Source organism: Saccoglossus kowalevskii, chromosome 17, assembly GCF_978046115.1.
Source record: "Saccoglossus kowalevskii chromosome 17, keSacKowa6.1, whole genome shotgun sequence".
NCBI lineage: Eukaryota > Metazoa > Hemichordata > Enteropneusta > Harrimaniidae > Saccoglossus > Saccoglossus kowalevskii.
In genome coordinates, this window is record NC_140657.1 from 20,834,529 (window position 1) to 20,856,838 (window position 22,310).

The window sequence follows — 22,310 nt, forward strand, 5'->3', positions numbered from 1 at the left end:
GTCATATATATATACATAACTATTGCTATACCATGTCATATATATATACATAACTATTGCTATACCATGTCATATATATACATAACTATTGCTATACCATGTCATATATATACATAACTATTGCTATACCATGTCATATATATATACATAACTATTGCTATACCATGTCATATATATACATAACTATTGCTATACCATGTCATATATATACATAACTATTGCTATACCATGTCATATATATATACATAACTATTGCTATACCATGTCATATATATACATAACTATTGCTATACCATGTCATATATATACATAACTATTGCTATACCATGTCATATATATACATAACTATTGCTATACCATGTCATATATACATACATAACTATGGCTATACCATGTCATATATATACATAACTATTGCTATACCATGTCATATATATACATAACTATTGCTATACCATGTCATATATATACATAACTATTGCTATGCCATGTCATATATATACATAACTATTGCTATACCATGTCATATATTTACATAACTATTGCTATACCATGTCATATATATACATAACTATTGCTATGCCATGTCATATATATACATAACTATTGCTATACCATGTCATATATATACATAACTATTGCTATACAATGTCATATATATATACATAACTATTGCTATACCATGTCATATATATACATAACTATTGCTATACCATGTCATATATATACATAACTATTGCTATACCATGTCATATATATACATAACTATTGCTATACCATGTCATATATATATACATAACTATTGCTATACCATGTCATATATATACATAACTATTGCTATGCCATGTCATATATATACATAACTATTGCTATACCATGTCATATGTATACATAACTATTGCTATACCATGTCATATATATACACAACTATTGCTATACCATGTCATATGTATACATAACTATTGCTATACCATGTCATACATATACACAACTATTGCTATTCCATGTCATATATATTCATAACTATTGCTATATCATGTCATATGTGTACATAACTATTGCTATACCATGTCATATATATACATAACTATTGCTATACCATGTCATATATATGCATAACTATTGCTATATCATGTCATATATATATATATAACTATTGCTATACCATGTCATATATATATACATAACTATTGCTATATCATGTCATATATATATACATAACTATTGCTATACCATGTCATATATATGCATAACTATTGCTATACCATGTCATATATATGCATAACTATTGCTATATCATGTCATATATATACATAACTATTGCTATACCATGTCATATATATACATAACTATTGCTATACCATGTCATATATATACATAACTATTGCTATATCATGTCATATATATACATAACTATTGCTATACCATGTCATATATATGCATAACTATTGCTATATCATGTCATATATATATATACATAACTATTGCTATATCATGTCATATATATATACATAACTATGGCTATACCATGTCATATATATACATAACTATGGCTATACCATGTCATATATATATAACTATTGATATACCATGTCATATATATATATATAACTATTGCTATACCATGTCATATATATGCATAACTATTGCTATATCATGTCATATATATGCATAACTATTGCTATACCATGTCATATATATACATAACTATGGCTATACCATGTCATGTGTGTGACAACTTTCTAGTTTGAATTAATGTTATACCCTGCATTTACGGTGACCAAGCTCAGATGAGCTGATTATTGCCTGTTTGTGGCGGGCGAACCGTTGTATTTTTTACCCTTAAGGGACAGACACTGTTTTTGAAAGAAAAATACCTTCCAATCCACGTCATCAAGAATATGTCTTACGGACAAAAGACATTGACAATCGCGCTTAATAGTCTCAACGTAACATTTAACCCTAACGCGATCGCTTCGTGGTTACGCATACATTAGTTTGTTAGCGAGACGCCTCTGGTCATCCCCAATTTGTCATCAACGCTTTCACAATGAACGTTCGTGCCCAAGTGTATCCAGGGTTGAAGTGAATCGAACACGCGATTTTACGAGTTGCTCAACTACACATAGCGTTCGTTTGTCGCCGACTGAGAAGTGCGAATCGATACGCGTTTGTGATTATAGACACAATACCTCAGAGCGACGCACGTGAAATTCAAAATATCATTTGTGTAAATATATAACGAACAATACCAACATTACCCCTAAAGTATGTTACTTACTTCGAAAAGATCGGTGGGAAATAATGGAATGTTGTCTGGTTGCGATGCAGTCACCTTGCATGCCCGTCGTATATATAAAGAGTTTCCAAAGTTGTAATACACCTACACGTGCACGTGCACGCATGCACGACGTACATACGCTCGCGTATTTCGCAGTAATGCATTCTCTACAACTGGTGCACAAACGTTTGATATTTTTTTACGGTAACTTTCAGACTTAGTCACCATGATTGTCTTCGAATTTCCAGAAATGTGAAACAAATTCAGTACCAGCAATTGGTAAAAGTGATGCGTTTCCATAGTTACCCAGTCACCCCATCGTTATCAGTCAGAATTCCATATGATTTATTCAGGTCCGATAAAAATAATGAATACGGTGAAATGGGTGACCATAACAATTGTTATAAAATTCTCACAACCTGTGTCACAGTGTTAGACATGCAAAATGTATTGCTTTTACTCATCTTATACCGAGTCTTGGGGGTCGAGCAATTTCTAAATGCGAGTGCTAAGATATAGTGCATTTTTTCACACAGACCATATTCCAGTTCGGAACTACATGAGAAGAGTGTGTGATCAACTTCCTATCATAGATAGTCTTTATGGCAATTTAAGCTGCTTGCGTCAGCCAAGTCGGTTACACGCAAGTACCTGCGAACCTTACAGGGCAGTGGTCGTCGAGCTGCGCATGTGTGACATTTGTGTTGATAAATATTGATTTTCCCACAATCCAATTCGCTCTTCTAATTGAAATCACAAGTATGACGTTTGACCTTGGCACGACTTGCACTAATTACCGCCCATGACTATGATGTCTTCCAATCACCTATAAACATACCTAATTAAAGCTTGGTAACATCTCAGTATGTACTCGTTTGAACAGTCGCCATCTTTGTTTATATGAGAGCCATATATTTCGCGCATGCGTGGCGAATGAAACTCGGTCGGTTTAGCCTTCCGATTGAATCTGTATCATACTCACCCGGGCTAGGGAACAACCACTTTCAAGTGTTCCAACTAAAGTAAAGATTTGAACTCGAGCATGAGTCCAATGCTTACAACCACTAGGCTACCGCTGAGTATTAAAGATTAAAGGGTCACAAAACATCAGTTTATTTCTACGTGTTTCATTAACATGGAGATGTAAATAAATTAATTCAAACCAGATAGAAGGTACATTGCAACTAAGCATTATATGTTCATAAAAATAATATAATTAAAGAAAATTAAAAACAATCTCCCGCTCGTAGCCAACTTTGCATTATACTAGTGTGACATGGTATAGCAATAGTTATGCATATATATGACATGGTATAGCAATAGTTATGTATATATATATATATGACATGGTATAGCAATAGTTATGTATATATATGACATGGTATAGCTATAGTTATGTATATATATATATATGACATGGTATAGCAATAGTTATGTATATATATGACATGGTATAGCAATAGTTATGTATATGTATGACATAGTATAGCAATAGTTATGCATATATATGACATGGTATAGCAATAGTTATGTATATATATGACATGGTATAGCAATAGTTATGTATATATATGACATGGTATAGCAATAGTTATGTATATATATGACATGGTATAGCAATAGTTATGTATATGTATGACATGGTATAGCAATAGTTATGCATATGTATGACATGGTATAGCAATAGTTATGCATATATATGACATGGTATAGCAATAGTTGTATATATATGACATGGTATAGCAATAGTTATGCATATGTATGACATGGTATAGCAATAGTTATGCATATATATGACATGGTATAGCAATAGTTGTATATATATATGACATGGTATAGCAATAGTTATATATATATATGACTTGGTATAGCTATAGTTATGTATATATATGACATGGTATAGCAATAGTTGTATATATATATGACATGGTATAGCAATAGTTATGTATATATATATGACATGGTATAGTAATAGTTATGTATATATATGACATGGTATAGCAATAGTTATGTAAATATATGACATGGAATAGCAATAGTTATGTATATATATGACATGGTATAGCAATAGTAATGTATATATATGACATGGTATAGCAATAGTTATGTATATATATATGACATGGTATAGTAATAGTTATGTATATATATGACATGGTATAGCAATAGTTATGTAAATATATGACATGGAATAGCAATAGTTATGTATATATATGACATGGTATAGCAATAGTAATGTATATATATGACATGGTATAGCAATAGTTATGTATATATATATCAACTCTACCTAAACACCACGGTCAACCAACTCTACCTAAACTCCACGGTCAACCAACTCTACCTAAACTCCACGGTCAACCAACTCTACCTAAACACCACGGTCAACCAACTCTACCTAAACACCACGGTCATCCAACTCTACTTAAACACCACGGTCAACCAACTCTACCTAAACACCACGGTCAACCAACTCTACTTAAACACCACGGTCAACCAACTCTACCTAAACTCCACGGTCAACCAACTCTACCTAAACACCACGGTCAACCAACTCTACCTAAACACCACGGTCATCCAACTCTACTTAAACACCACGGTCATCCAACTCTACCTAAACACCACGGTCATCCAACTCTACCTAAACACCGCGGTCATCCAACTCCACCTAAACACCACGGTCAACCAACTCTACCTAAACACCACGGTCAACCAACTCTACCTGAACACCACGGTCATCCAACTCTACCTAAACACCACGGTCATCCAACTCTACCTAAACACCACGATCATCCAACTCTACCTAAACACCATGGTTATCCAACTCTACCTAAACACCACGGTCATCCAACTCTACCTAAACACCACGGTCATCCACGTCTACCTAAACACCACGGTCAACCAACTCTACCTAAACACCACGGTCATCCAACTCTACCTAAACACCACGGTCATCCAACTCTACCTAAACACCACGGTCAACCAACTCTACCTAAACACCACGGTCATCCACGTCTACCTAAACACCACGGTCAACTAACTCTACCTAAACACCACGGTCATCCACGTCTACCTAAACACCACGGTCAACCAACTCTACCTAAACACCACGGTCATCCACGTCTACCTAAACACCACGGTCATCCATCTCTACCTAAACATCACGGTCATCCAACTCTACCTAAACACCACGGTCATCCAACTCTACCTAAACACCACGGTCATCCAACTCTACCTAAACACCACGGTCATCCAACTCCACCTAAACACCACGGTCAACCAACTCTACCTAAACACCACGGTCAACCAACTCTACCTAAACACCACGGTCATCCAACTCTACCTAAACACCACGGTCATCCAACTCTACCTAAACACCACGGTCAACCAACTCTACCTAAACACCACGGTCATCCACGTCTACCTAAACACCACGGTCAACCAACTCTACCTAAACACCACGGTCATCCAACTCTACCTAAACACCACGGTCAACCAACTCTACCTAAACACCACGGTCATCCACGTCTACCTAAACACCACGGTCATCCAACTCTACCTAAACACCACGGTCATCCACGTCTACCTAAACACCACGATCATCCAACTCTACCTAAACACCACGGTCATCCACGTCTACTTTAATGGTAGCTAGGCGAGCTTGCTTGCTTGTAACAAACATTTTGGAGAGGTCGCGGTGACGACCATTTCATTCATCACTCGGTAATTACCGTTTTTCTGACAACCAGAGAAAAAATCTAGTATTTATTAACGCTCCGTGGAGTTCGCATAGTTCACAGGCATATCTTTATTGTTTTTCTTGTAAAGGACACTTGACAACATTCTTGCGTTTTTTACTCTAATCAGTCGTCTATGATAATGACTTTCACAGGTGACCGAGCCGCCCCGCTCTGCTACACCAGTACATCAGTTTGTTATTAGCACAATTTTTGCTCGTTTTTTGTTGTTGTTGCGATGCTCACACCTGAATAAATCGTTGTACGCACTCGACTTTTTAATTGAAATACGACTTTATGACAGTCATTCGTCATTTTTTCTGGCTTGCAGACCCCCCCCCCCCTCCACCGACGCTTGAAATAACTTGAGCAGGGTGTGCTTCACAAACATAGAAAACGGTCGTTAACGATGATCATCAATCACATGTTGCTCGAGACTCCACATGATAATAAAAGGCGAGACATTTCAAATCTGACGAGAAGCATTTATTGTGATCGACTTGGTTTTTTCCCCGGGCTTATGGGCGTACGCAAGGAAACTCCCTTCTCTCTTGGCAGGTGCCTACGAAATCAACATTTGATGTAAAGCATGAGTATATTTTACACACTGGTAACCAAGGTAATAAAATCAGGTAACCGGAGTTTTTATATCGCGGGAAAAGTCTCTAGCAGGTCGAGATCGATATTTGGGGTTTGGTTCAATGTTGGTTTGATCCCTTCACGAGAACCGGGTGATAGACTATTTGATTTAATTCAGTTCATCGATTCATGACGTTATTCTTGATAACGCTCCTCATATCGTCTTGTGTTTTAGCTATTTGACGAGATGTTAGGAACATTTCGTTCTACAATATCACCGCAATTTCAATAATTAGCAATAAATAGGGACCGTTATATTTTCTTGGACGAGAAACCCCCATCAGTATTCATCCACTAGTAAGTGAAGATCCACAAATTTTGGTAAATCGAATCAGCACTGGCGGATCCAGAAATTCGGTTAGGGGGCGCGCTCCTATCCGCTCAACTCCGGTGGGCCAGGTTTGTCAATTGATTTGTCATTTTTTTTTTGCGGGCTGAAGTGGACGCCCTAAATCCGCGCATGAGCAATGCACAATGTCTTAATCACTTCGCCTTGTGGTTGCGGTTAATGACTTGATGTCTGCTTGGCCGTGGGAATGCAATCCCGTATGAATAATAAAATACGATCTAATAGTTTTTTTACGACAACAAGGGGTACGACAACAGCACGGTGAAGTATGGGAGTACTTACTCGGCGCTGTGGACGTGGTATGCTAATTTAAAAGTTTCTGATGATGACACACAAGGGTACTTGATTAGATTTCGAGGTTGATTCACCGCACGACGTAGACGATTTGAACGTTTTGACGGTGTAATGTCAGGAATTACGGGTATGTGGTTATGGAGTCAAGGGCATCTTTTCCAGTTGTTTGTTTCGCTGTGACTTGTCGAAAGTTGTTGTGTTTCAAAATTTTATCCCTATTTCCATACATGTCAGTGAAAGAGTGGACGATGTAATTCAACCAACACAATTCAAATTTGTTAGAAAGCTCACTTTTTAATTTCATTTTATAAATTTGTCTGTAAACTTTTAGTCTATAATGTATACGCCACTTCACCGAACCCTAGATACGACTCTAGTGATATTTCATTGCGGTCAGCGTTGTAGATTTTTTAAATGCCGTCAAAGTAAACAAATACAAATGTGCGGAGCATTTTAAATTTGCCAATGAATGTAATACCTCTCGATGCGCGCGTATCATTGCCCTGGGAGTTCCAGTGGGACGCCACATAGGCTTGTTGGGTACTGAGAGGGCTTCAAATATTTTTTTATGATTTCAGCTAAAATCGACACTGTGTGGGATGGGAACACTTGTTGTATTTGCAGAATTATGAAACCATGTGAACTTTTTTCTCATGGATATTTAGTGGAAATTATGTAGGATTGGAGGACTCATAACGACGCATACAACGCGAGTAAAAATTCGAAATTCGACGCTACGCCTCTATAAAGCGCCACAGCTTTTGTGCGGCGTCGTGTTCGATATGGAACTCACAACGATGCATACAACGCAAGTAAAAACATTGTTTGCACAAAATTCGACGCTGCGCCTCTATTAGGCGCCACAGCCTTTGTGCCGCGTAAATTTCGGTACAGGCGCCACGCGACGTATACAACCGTGTAAAATCGTGTATTAAAGCGCGGTGGTCGTCGCGCAGCGCGTGTTCGAATTTCAGGTAAATAAACAATGTATTTGACACGCGTTGTATACGTCGCTATGAGTCCCGTATCAAACAGGACGCGGCACGACGACTGCCGCCCTTTAAATTCGAACGCACAATGTAAGGCGATTGTGGTACGCTGTCTGACGGCTGTGGCGGTGTGCATGTCGGGAGATTCAGTTTTAACAATACAGTATCTTCATCATGATGTGCTACTACCGATTGACATTTTATTTTTCAACTGAACTGAAAATCAAACTGATCGTTGAGTATTCATTGCGAAAACAATTTGTCTTAAACACTATATTAATAAAGACTTTTCTCGACCAGTAATACATTTGTTTGACTGCCTATTCAACATCGTGAGAAAACGTGACATCGGCAAACACATAGTGCCACCACTTCCGCGCACTCGTCGTATTATGCGGTGAAAAAGGGGGGCTTTTAAAAAATCAGAATGAAAAACACAATCTACTGGAGTATCAAGTGGTAGTATTAGGTATTTAAGAGGGTGGCTACTTATTATGCGAAGTCTAGGGCGCAGTAAAACATGTCTGTCAATCGCGTCGTCAAAGAGCGTGTACAAAAGAAAACTCGACACTAGAAAACCAGAATGGTGCTACTTGACGCCTGGGCAAAGTGGCTGTTGACAGACCGATACGTCGAGATCGTGAAATGTTATACACGTCTCATAGCATCGTGGAAATGTCGCAAATACTTAAGCACGATTTTCCGTAAAAAAAATGTTTTACTTTAATAACGCTGAAGTAGAGATAATCGCACGCTCGTTCGTTTTCTGGATTTACTGAATTTACTCAAATCAAATCATGTTTAGTTCCAAGGTTTCACACAATTATGCAGTATATTCTTAAGCTAGGCAAATGAAACGGACACTGTTTTAAATATTCAGATGCTGCGGACATTTGTTCAACTTTGGTATGTACTTTCTTGGTCGATCTACTTAAATTAAAACGCAAGACATTTTGGACCTTGTGTCAAGAACAAGAGAATCACCTCATATATTAATACATTCACGTGAAATATTATTATGAAATCTGTCTTGAAAATCACGATTATATACCCGGGAATATATTAAAGCGGGAGGGTCGTAACTTGCGCACGATAACAGCACACACTAAAAACGCAAAGGCTCATGGGTAGACGCTTGTTTGTAAACATGTATATGCATACTAGAAGCTTCTGTGTGAACAATATATGTTAACTAATTATAAGTATCACTTTAAATAGGGAGGTGCCGAAACACAAACCACTATTCTCTTTTTATTCTAAGGTGGAGTTTATATTGAATTTATGCAAATTAGCAAAAAAGCCAAATGGTGTCAGGTTGGCACCCATCATGATATGAACAGGATATATTGGTGAACTCATTTCAGCAAAATATTCAGTCATGTAGCAACTGATAAATACATCTATATTTTTCTCGTTTTATTTAAAGTTTGCGAACAACATTATTTATACGGTTTACGCCTATGGCAACATACACGGTGTATCGGGTTCGATATGAATGATGAAAACGAACAGTCTCGTGCAGTGCCGTCTATGTCTCTGCCTCCATCTTCTCACTGTCCGTAATCTTACCCATCTAGGACGTAGAGTAGAATTCTAGGACACTGACCCACTTTTGGAGTTCACAACGAAGTGGGTCTTTTCTAAACTAATATTAATCATTTTTCTTCCAGAGAACAACAAGTGACAATCGAACGTTCTTTGCTTAGTAGATATAATGAATATGTTGACAGTTGGTAATGTCACATGTCTGATGTAGACCATGTGTTCGCACCAAAAACTATTTAGATACAAATGAGAAGAATCAGTATTTTAGTTCGAGGTGTTTAACTGATTCGGGGTCCTTTTCAAGTTTGCGCCTTTTATTTCAGATAAGTTAAAGGGCGGTGGTCGTCGTGCCGCGTCCTGTTCAATATGGGACTCATAGCGACGTATACAACGCATGTAAAATACATTGTTTATTTACATGAAATTCGAACACGCGCTGCGCGACGACCACCGCGCTTTAATATGCATGACATAAAATAAAACACAAATATCTCGTACAATTCTCGCACCTCTGGTTGCCCCAAAGTACGGTATCTATGCGTTGGCATATCTACAACGTTTCCCGAATATTTCATGCAGCGTATCGTTGGGCACAGAAAGCATACCGTGTAACTCCCACACTTACCAAGCAGTGCAGAACTTGGTCGAGACACTACGGAATGTATGACAATGAAGACATTGAATTCTTTCCAAATGTTCGAAACGTTCGAAACCCAAGACCGGCTCGGAACTGTATGTCAATATTGCCAGAACTCTGGTAACCTTGAAAACTAATTTGTATGTTAGTAAGTCAATCTTTTGTATTACAGGAAAGCTTTCCCTGTCTGACAGTATATAGAAGGTTAATTTCAGTTGCCGTGGACTAATAGGTGATTTTCTGTACAATTGCGAGATCTCGCGAGATGCATGAAAGACGCGCGTCGAACGTCTGCCGCAAAAATCGAACGATTTGATTTTGAACTAGAATTTCTTTATTTCGTAGCTTACATTGACCGGCCGATCTTCGACAGAGGAATATTGCTTCCGAATACCCTTACTTAATCGAAAGTGCCTATCATCAATTGTGGACAGCACATTATTGGGCATGGAAATGTCCCCGAAATACTTTCGCGTTTGTCGAATCCCACGCGATGTTTAACGCGACTACGACGCTATGACCTTTGTTTGTCCTGTTTTTACGTTCGATTTCACGCATAACGCGTGATTCTCGCAGTGAACGGAAAATGGTCTATTTAGTGTGCAGAGGCCGACACAACATTCACTCTCAGACTGCTATATATAACCATTTTCACTAGTCGACATAACCGATTTGAAAGCAAATGCCATTTAACGAAATATAAATTAAATTATTCATTAGTCGTTGAAATTCTATTATATTATCAGAAACAAAATGTCCGCTGAAATCTCGTTTAACAGCAAGATATTTTCCATAAAAATGATTCTCCTCCGTCGTCATGTCAATTGTTCTAATGATATATGTTACCATGGTATTTAAAACAGTCGGTGTAATGAAAAAAAGAACAATATTTGATAAGCAAGACCAATTCTCGCAGCTCTCTACCTCTCAACGAGAACTCAGCGGCCATTTTTGTTTGTTCATTAGACTCTTTTTAGCTTACGTGCGATAACTTCTACAATAACTCATTGATAAATGAAAACAAAAATAAAAGACATGTACCTCTAACAGGATAATCAAAATGCACGGGACATTTTATTCATGCTCGGTTAGTGCATGATTTGACAGCATAGTATATAGCATGCCGCATGTTAAAGGGCGGTGGTCGTCACGCAGTGCGTGCTCGAATTCCTGTATACAAACAATGTATTTTACACGCGTTGTGTACGTTGCTATGAGTCCCATATCGAACATGACGCGGCGCGATGACCATCACCCTTTAAATTTAGGACCCGGTGATTTTCAGTATTTTTTTTTTGCCAATTCCCAATTCATTACAAAAGCAACTGATATAAGTAGTTACTGGGTAGTTAATAATGGCGCATTTAGAAGATCTTTGGCATGATGTTCGAGATGTTCTGGTCATGTATTGGAGGTGGACAAAAGGTAGATCACAAAAAAATGTTTTTAAAAAACGTAGCTGCAAAACATGTTTGTCAAAGATTGAAGGCGAATTTCATTTTTAGTATGTCCCCTTTACATGAATCTTGGAAAATTGTATTTACTAGAGTGATCGAACTAGCGACCAAATCTTCACCGATTCTTTCCAGTTACGCACATTGTACCACACTTAGTATCAGATATCTAGTCAATGTGTGATCAATAATAAACTTCAAACTGTGCCAAGAATATTTCATTAAAGTTCTACTGTTTCCTAAACACATTATATGTTCAACTATATATATATATGTATTTACACACACACACACATCACCTTACCCTCGACCGAAAGAATCATAGGGGATATGATTAAATGGCGGTGGTCGTCACGCCGCGTCGACGTATACAACGCGTGCGCGACGACCACCGCCTTTTAAGAAATCTGATTCAATATCACATCTCATAGTACAGGCTAGCTTTATTGCTATATGTCAGTATATGTTGCCATGCCAACTAATTGTATCATTCTGCACGCTAATCACAATGATTAGTGCAATTTGTTCGGCATGTAATACAAAGTTATTGCCTCGAATAGCGTCGCTGGACCAGGGTCCAAATCCTAACTCATCCAATTACAGATGAAAAGTCATAGCTAGAGTCACCTTGTGATGTTATTTACAACTGTACTAACTAAAAGATTATTGGGAAATAGATAACACCAGTCGTGTTTCGTCTCAATTTCCAAAAAGAATGTCCGCCTTGACACCAACTGTAGTTATACATACACACATTGTATGATTGTATGTTTGTATGACAGTATAACTTTAATCTGACAGGCCACGCGGTTTTGATAACTTTAATCTGACAGGCCACGCGGTCGTGGCCGCATCCGTAAAGAGGACATTTTCCAAGAAACGACGCTTTGTATGGGCGTCATTAAATTTTAAAAAATGGCAATCGGCAAATTTTACTTAATCATAAATTTATGTAGTATGATATATTTGAAAAAAGAATTACAATTTGTCGTTGTGATACGTATCAATTATATAATGAATAAATTGGTGTCTTAAAAAAACACTAAAGATCAACGGTTTAAACTTTGCATATTTCCTGTATATTTCAGTTGAAATATATGTAACGGGTAATTGGCGATATGTTTTTGCACGTCCATTTTTATTATATCGGACTTAGAAATGAGTAGATACTCGGGGCATCGTCGCAATGTCGCGAAAACAGAGATACATTGATTTGTTCGAATCATATTATTGTCATTTGTTTGAAAAGTGGTGGGTTGCATGTAGCATGGAGGTGCATGTAATTTCTAGTTTGTTTTGATCGTGTATACTCGATACTAGGTAGGCATCGGGTCAGGAAAAAGAATGAAAACGGTTGACACTCCAAGTGGTGCAAAACACGTCCAGTCACGATGGTGTCTACAAAACACAAATACCCAACCCCCCAATGTGCCATAAACATTGATAATGTTTGTGTACTAGTATTTATCACTGCTTTCTACGCTGTTCACGCTCAATGGTGAATTGTATGAGCGGAAAACCGCCACTGTTGCCATAACAATAGAACCGCTTACACATCACCGGCTTATGACGCCTTCGCGTTCGACGGATTGTCAGATTTCGTTGTTTCCCTTTACAAATCTAATTAAAGATGTTGTCTTTAGTCGTTAGGGGGATATAAGAAACAAATATTTTTCTTTGAAGGGAAATTGACGTCGATCAATTAGACGAAAGAATAAAAGCAAGTCACTGAACGGAAACATTAGTGTACCATCAAACTAGCATTGCTAGACCAGTGTATATGGGCGCCGTTTCGAAGTACTTGTCCTTGATTCGCAGTGTAACCCCCATGTTCAAGTTTGGAAAGCAATAGTTCCATTGTCAAGTTCACAAATTAACCATTGTGATGCTGGACTCGAGCGTTAATACATTCAATGCGAAAAGTGTCCTTCAATATGTGCTCAACGATGTCTACCAATGAACCGTCATCTTTGTTGAATTCTTTCAAGAAAACATTATGTGGAGAGTACACCATCCCGTAAGTGGCGTGTTGTTTGTTTTTTTGGACTAACGAAAGTAGTTTGCGTAAACTTGGCGTGAGGGTTCGGAACGTTCGCAGATTTTCTTTAGTTTGTGAAAATGAAAATGACAATACAATTAAAACACTATTCAGTTTTTGGAAGGATTCGATCCCCATATTTGTTGGATTTATTTACAATTTATGGGTATATGTTTTTGTTTTTTTTGACAATCATGAATGCAAGGGGTATGGCGAGGATGGTTAGGAGGGGTATATATTGCATGTATTGTAGTGTAGTGTTGGGGATAGTGCATCGTTATTCAGATTCGAGGGTCGTCTCCCACGGTTCTGTGGGTTTCACACGGTTGGTGAGATTTCAACTCGCACTTAGTGTGTGTGTGAGAGAAATAAAGCACTCGAAGAATTAATTACCGGGGTCACGTGACCCTCTCCTCCCGTCGGTTGCATTTGAGACAAGTCACGGAAACGTTCAATTCATAATTTATTCTCACCGTCTTCTGCTCTAAGGGGCGGGAAAATTGCGTTTGGTTTACCTCTGAATAGATCTATTTACGGTTGATGTATTTTCCCATCGGGGTCCCAGGCCGTTGAGCGTTTTACCGTGTCTCCGTTGAAGGCTCCCCATTATTGGAACTTTGCCTGGCTCACAAAGGGGGTCACGTCCATTGTTGTAAGTTAGGGGTGGGCGGACTGACAAGACATTTTCACGCTTGGAGAATTAAGCCTACAGGAACGTCGCTATTGTCTCGTGGGACCTCGGCGTAATACGATGAAATGAACACGACTGGTTGTTAAAAAGACTGAAAATCGTGCCCGATGGCCGTGCCACATTAACACTGCAGTAATAGTTAAAGTCATTGTATAGTGTTCATCGACGACGGCCGCATCAGTGAGAGCCCACTAAGTAGTCTAACTATAGTTTACTTATTCGGTTGGCCACCAGTTATAAAGTACGCATTAAATAGACGTTTTGAGACGTATTGTTTCAGTTTCCAAAGCAGGCCTGTGATTTTGAGTCAATATGGACATGTACTGTATTGTACTGAAAAGCGTAACAATTACATTTTCACTGAAATAACATAAAATCGACAAGCTTGAATAAACGTCACTGACGTCATCCCACAACTATGTTTTTTTTTTTTTTTTACTTGTACGCGTACTTTTTATCATCGTAAAGATGCCATCAAGATGAGGAAATCTGAAACCGTCGTCAAAATCAAAAGACGCATTTTTTAAACGTTATTTTTAAACACTATAAGATGAATATTGTTTGATTTGCCTAAACCAACCGAAAATCGACCTTCCGTGCGACAACCATCTTCACAAGCCAAGGACCATTTATACGCCGAAGCCTCAACTACAGATCAGCAGCGAATCTTCAGTTGCGTCGAAGCATATATACAACAAGGAAGAGTTTGATACGTCAAAACAAATAAAAATAAAAATAAACAACCTGCTCTCCGATTGGTCTGACTGCTAGGTATTAGGTTTGGGTAGCCAATCAGGCACAACCTTTCGCACTGAATCTAACTTCTACATATATCAAGCGCGTATTGACTCCTCTCAAGCTTGGTACTTGTTAAAATACAAGCTTTGACTAGTAGATTTTTAAAATGGTCCATCCAAGATCGAAATTATGCAAACGACCTCCCACAGATGTAATACTGTGATGATATGCCCCGCACATACTCATGGGTGAACCGCACATACAAGTTCGTATTATCTTACTTGTTTTAGTGAATTTCAACATCATGCGAATGTTGTCACGGTGGTCTCCTCTATACGGCTTTGTGACTGAACTCATACGAATACGGGGCGGGCTTAAACTCTAAGGGTTCAACTCTTAAGAAATATTTACACACCCCTCAGAGTTATTGGTCAGCTTCAAGAGTTCATGGCCCATCCCACAGAGTTATTGGTCCGGCTCTAATAGTTAGTGTTTACCTTTAAGAGGTAATGGTTCGCCCCAAGTGAGTTAATGGTCTGCCCTAAGTGATATAGTTTGGCACCTAATTTAAGAGTTATTGGTCCGTCCCTAACATATATTGTCTACCCTTAAGAGTCGATGGTCTGCCCTACGTGACATAGGTCCGCTGCTGTATTTAATGTTTTTGGATATCACTTCACTTGACATTGGTTTTACGGAATACCGTATAGCAAATTATCGCAAATTATAAGTTGGAGAAATAAATAAAACGTTTCTAAATCCATGAACGTATGTAATACCAGCCTAGTAGCACGGACAATTGACCACGTTTGTTTTGAGACGAGAGAGGTATGCCAATCGAGGTCATGGTCACGGCGAAATATGGTGATTTGCATTGATGGAACCATGAGAACACACTAATAAGAAGGAAACATTAGACGTGATCGTGCCCTCTGGACGTGCACAAACATGTTAAAGTGACATTTTCATCGAATGCCACAGATAATTTCAAAGTACTACTAATAATAAAAGTATGCATGATATTTGTCATGATAATTGGGAAATAGACAACAAAGCACTGCCCATATTATTAAATGATAACGTATAGCAAAGACAGAGAAGTGCGCAATAATGGATGAACACGCAGTCGTGTTCTGTATTTAGGCGTACATCCTCGCCCAAGTCCTGTTAACAAGTAATAATAGATGGTGCGTAGTAATTTATTCATTACTCCCCAAAACATCGAAAAATCGAATCTATCAAAATATATAACGACATATATTCCGTTTGACGGCCACTTTAGAGGTGCATCAATCGTCTTGGGTGAGTGCCTTGGCATATCAGTGTACAGCCGGTAAGATACCGTTCTACTGTCATTTCAAATCGATGTTTTGAAAATACTATGTAATCGTAACCTCCATTGGTAATCTGAAACCACTGTTTAAAAATTAAAAATTGTCATACAAAACAAAACAGAACAAAGCTGCTGTCTTGTATTTACAAATTGTTATCTGCCACGTGACACGATATGTTTTGGAACGTTGGACGGTTCATTTCGGGTGCATAACCCACAAGATCTACCCATACCCCACAGAGAGCACTATCCCATGCATACGGTCACCACAATTTAAGATTTTTTTTTACACAAAATGTGCCAGACTTTCATCCATTTGGTGCAAAACTGTCTTTGATCACGAAGTCCGACACTGAACTTTGGCGTCGGAGTCGAACGATAGAGGACGCAATTGACCCAAGATACGCACATGTATAAAAACGAGCAATCCACCGGGAGGACCACGATCCTTGTGTATAAACGTAGGAGACGTGTAAATAACACGTAAATCGTCACATTCCGGAAAGAACCACACTGCCAATTACACTTTGCTTTGCGGGAATGTGTCTGTCTCTGTTGGCATCGAAGCTACATGACACGGTGCTATGAAATGAATACCGGAATCCTATACAACTTTTAGTGGGCGGGGTCGGAGAGCTAGGCGCTGGCTATTGACGTGGTAATGCCACAGTTGTTCCTAAGCATAGTACGTGGACTTTGTTCAACGTCCGAATATAACATACGTATAAATAGAATGAGTATAGCAACTAGTATTGTGTTTTCGACCCGAACGTCGAAACCCCGGTAAACAAAAAAGTCGGTCCCCGCCGGGGGTCCCCGTGGTATTAGTTTTGCTGTTTCGGAGTTATATAGAACGATTGTTTGTCTTTCTTTAGTTTACCTTAGAACAAATCAATCTCTGGTCGATTCCCCCACCATTTACTAAATTGAAGAATGCGTGATAGAAAGCGTGCTCGTTGACTTATTCACATTTCAAAGAATAAAACACACACTGATGTTTCTTTCATATTTTACGCAAAGGTCGGTGCACTGTGACGTCACAGTCTTTTCAACATCGCCAAATTATTTGCGACGTGTCTTATCTAGGTAATTTGAAGGCTCTGTGTGTCCTCTGTTAATATTGCGCGACTGAATCAATGTCTCTTACGTATGTTTCGCACCATACAATCAGACGACTAAATAACTTTAGGCAGATAAGTGGAAGTTTCTAAAACGCGATTGAAACGAGGCCATTGAACAACTGACTATTAGAGCAGCGTCCATCTTATGTGCGGTGATTCCCGATATATATGTTGTTATTTATTAATACACCCCAACCCGATATCAGCCTCGACGGTACCTATGTACGGATCTAATACATTCCACGATACCCGCCACTTGACACATATATCCAGTGCAGTAGGTCCGTGCGTGAGTACACACGGACGATATGCTTTTAAAAGTCAGTTCCGGGGTTGGGCTCAATCTCCCATTTTTCATCTCCGCCGATAACCCACTAATTGTCTGTCAATTGCACAGGTCGACATAACTAATGATAAAAGGGGAGGGAGAGACAGCAACTTTTTGATAAAACAGACAACTGCATGAGAGTATTTACGCAGGTATCCTAGATAACTGGTCTAAGTTCCATTTGACAGACAGTGGGCGGTGCTACGCCGACTACCCCTGCACTGCGTCAATCACACAACGTCCACACGAGGTTAGTTGAGAAGAGCCGCGGTCGACGTTCCCACGCTCTCGACACCATGAATCAACAAACCTTAATTAATAATCATTTGATGACGTTGGCCAATGAAAACAGCTCTTTCAGTACTACTTGGGCGATCCAACCAATCCCAGGGGAGTTTGGAACACATGTAAACAATAGCCATTGGACCTTGGTCCGAAACTGGCGCGATTCAAAATCTCGCCTCCTTGTGTTATGTTAAATCTATGGACGATGAATATTTGAGCACACCTCTTTTGCCTTTTGTAACGAGGCGAGGGAACCGAATGTTGTGTCAAAATTGTGAATGCCAGCGCAGAGTTGCATAGCATAACGTGGGCGAGGCTGCGTAGTTTGAAGTTCACGCTGTCGTTCTCGTATTGCTGTTTGTTCCAGTCATTACAGCGTGAAATTTCATCGTTCCATCTACACAGGCGGTCGTAAAAGCCAGGTTGACGGTGTTGGGTAGGAAGAGAACAGATTACGGAGTCCGTGGACACTAACAACACCTACAAGAAACTCTGCGCAACAATGACGGCACAAATACAATCCCCTCACCAAAAGGTATTCCATGAAGCAGTCAAAAATGGCGATACTACCGAACTTGCTCGTGTGCTTGAGACGGCCAGGCAGGACGTCAACGTTAACATGTTTGACTGCGAGGGACAAACTGCGCTACACCAGTCTGTCATTGATGGCAACTTCGAGCTAGTCAAATTACTCGTTCAGTTCGGAGCTGATGTAAAATTGGCCAACCGCGACGGTTGGAACGCTTTGCACATCGCGGCGTATGGTGGACACGAGGATATCGCCCTATACTTAATAACAAATGTCAATAGCTGTAAAAGATAGGCAGGAGGACCGTCAATGTGGACCCGACCAAGAACTACACGACTCTAATTCAGTGCGAGGGAAGTAACACCCTGTATTTTTTTACATTGAAATCGCATCTTGTGTATATATATAACTAAACGTGTTGTAAATATCAGTCACCATTTAACTAAACTCTACAATAGTTAACACCTTTCCCGATTTCAACATTTTACCTCAGAAGGATTCCGTTTGAGTGTGGATTCGTATGCCACTATGGGTAGGCAGAGCTATTTCACCGAGCAGTTTTCAAGTTCGAGCCAGCTCCCCCGGCGTGTGATTTGCCCTCATTGACCTTCGCTATGCCTATTTCTGAGGTCACATAGTTGCAATGGCAGTAATGCATACGTAGTGCCGGGGCCATGTTTGTTCACTTTGGAACGCTGTACAAAGCGTGTATTCCATGGTGATGAGTTCACCGTGTTAACAAGAATTACTACCAATTAACACTTGGCGCATCTTTTAGCTGTATTTACTAGTAGCAGAATGGATTCTCGGCACGCTGGCAATGTACGCCACTATGATGTGTATCCCAGCTGTCAACATGGACGTGTTGTTATGCTACGTTTTCAGAAACTGGCTCGTCTTCAGTTTACTGTTTCGCGTTAGTTCAGCAACGGAAAAGCTCTTAGCGGCCATACGTGCACAGATTGCAACTTTCCAAGAAAATAACTGTTTCTTCCTTTAAATATTGGTTTGTCCAAGGACGATGTACAGGATCATTATTTATGGTTTAAATGTCTTCTTGTACGCCTCATTATACAAGGCGAACACAACTTCTCTGGTGCTAGAAACCATAGACCTGAGGTCTATATAGAAACTTATAAAAAAAACATTCAAAACATTTTCGGATCATGGGCATGTTCAGTGTCCTCGATGTTGTTGCAACCGACTACACGAAGGCAACTCTAGTTTACAAAAAAAAAAAAACGGTTATCTAGTTGGTACATAGTTGTTGAGTGGATTGATTAACAAGAACAGATCGTTGTCCGCATCTGATTATAAGTTGCATTTAAAATATATAGTTTATTGGTCTGTGTCCGCTTATTGGAGGGAACAAATTGTACGAAAAATGTATTTTTGAAAGTTGGTTTTCCTTATTACATTTTTTTTGAAGAAAAAGACATGTACTATATGTATATTACGGTAAAGATTTGCATAATATATATATTTCACAGTTAATTACAATATATATACATAAAACGTTCGAATTTGTAGAGACTTGTTTACGAATTTTATAGATTGTAATTGATATATTTTTGATAAGTCACGCACGTGGTGAATAGGGACTTGTACTCACTACGTTGACAATACACTGTGACCATGGTGATAATTACGTCACTAATTTGTGATATTTCTCAAGTTGTTTATATTTTTAGAAGGTGCAGTTTTGGCCAGTAATGTCGAAGGTATATTGATTAGAGTGCTGAATACGCAGACAGGTTGAGAAAAACATGTATTCGTCTTTGCCCTTTTTAAGTAGAGTATTGTGAAACTGGGGCAAAGTTTGGCATGAGTTGGCTTTCTCTGTGCAAGCCCTTGTCGACCAGAGCATACGTTGTAATGTGAGCTCTGGACAAAAGGTCCCAGTCTCTCCCATTCAACGGCCTTATCGGACTCGAGCTTCAAGTCGTTTTCTCTATTCAAACTTATGTCAGCACACCGCAGTGATTCATGTCGCTGTTTCAAATGGCTTTGCGACAAAATAAAATAAAACGTGCCTCTCTTCAAAGCTTGGGTAAAATTGAAGTTTGCAGGGACGTTTTTGACACAGACTGGTGATTGTTGCTGGTAATGTCGTTCTGTATAAATTGATTCCAAATATAAATCAGTTCTTTTCAGTATTGCTCTTTGGAACCTTGTTTTCGAAACATGTTACTTTTTTTTCATTTTCGATGCTTCGTTCTGAAAGCACGTCTTGCCATGGTTGTGGTGGTGTTACATCCAAAAGACCAATCATAACATAACTGTGATGAAGGATACGCACCTTAGCACCATGGCAACGCCAAGTGCAGTGAACGCCACATTCTCGTTTATTCTACAAAAAAGCACCAGCTGTGTGTCGATGTGTCGCCGCTGTTTGAAACCTGGTTTGAATTCCGAAACTAGAAATGGAAGCTACTTACAAAACTGTACCTGATTGGCTACCCAACTCAACACCAAACTCTGTCAGACCAACCAGAGAGTAGCTTGTTTGTTTGTTTGTTGAAAGTTTTTTTCGACATATCAAATTATTTATGTCTTGTATTTATGCCTCGACTCAACTGGAAATCTATTTATAGTGCTGCCTCTCTACCACTGCAATTAAGACGCAGTTCGATTAAAAAACTTTGATGGGGATAGGATTACACGTGTTCAAGATGGTACTCTTCTTTATTACATGAATAACTTTTTCACTGTCACTGAGCTTTTCTCTTAGTTACTTTATCAAATTTACCAATGTTTGTTTTTTACAGTATTGGATAATTTTATGATAAACGAACGATGGTTGTATATATTTTTTACTTGTTCCCTAATTGTCAGTTAAAAAAAATTGTCGTATATAAAACATAACTCGTGTCTAAGTCATTTGTGGTTCCAGGGTTCCTGTCATCAGAGTGAAGGGGGTGGGGTATAAGCGTTGCAGAAAGAAGGTGGTTGCTTTTGTTAGTGTGGTAACAAAGGCACGTGTTGTACCACTAATGGAGAATGCACCCCCGTTAGCACCAGTACAGTGTACTGACCCGTTGAATCCGACAAAGCCGTACAACACGCTTGCAGTGTGACAGACAATACTGATCCAGCCAGCATACGGGCTTTTGGCACAGTTCCGTCTTAGTTGCTCTTGAAAAGGTTCGAGACGCCGTGCACGGATAATAAAATAAGAAGGCGATAACTTCCGCGAAGGACCTGTTTAGCGCCACGGGTGACCAAAAACCAAAACATATTGTCCCATTTTTACATTGAACAGTTTTTGATTGTGCGCGTGTTGTTTACATGTGCACAAGTACGAGGTGGTCTTGATGAGTGC

The 22,310-nt window shown here is 39.0% G+C and overlaps 1 protein-coding gene across 1 annotated transcript; it reads left to right on the plus strand.

Annotated features, from left to right (window-relative positions):
- Positions 1-18,659: 18,659 nt before the first annotated feature.
- Positions 18,660-20,230, plus strand: LOC100313688 (nrarp-like protein). Its single transcript, NM_001168144.1, is given in 1 exon segment — positions 18,660-20,230. A coding segment is annotated over 1 exon segment (321 nt). The 5' UTR covers positions 18,660-18,961; the 3' UTR covers positions 19,283-20,230.
- Positions 20,231-22,310: the final 2,080 nt, after the last annotated feature.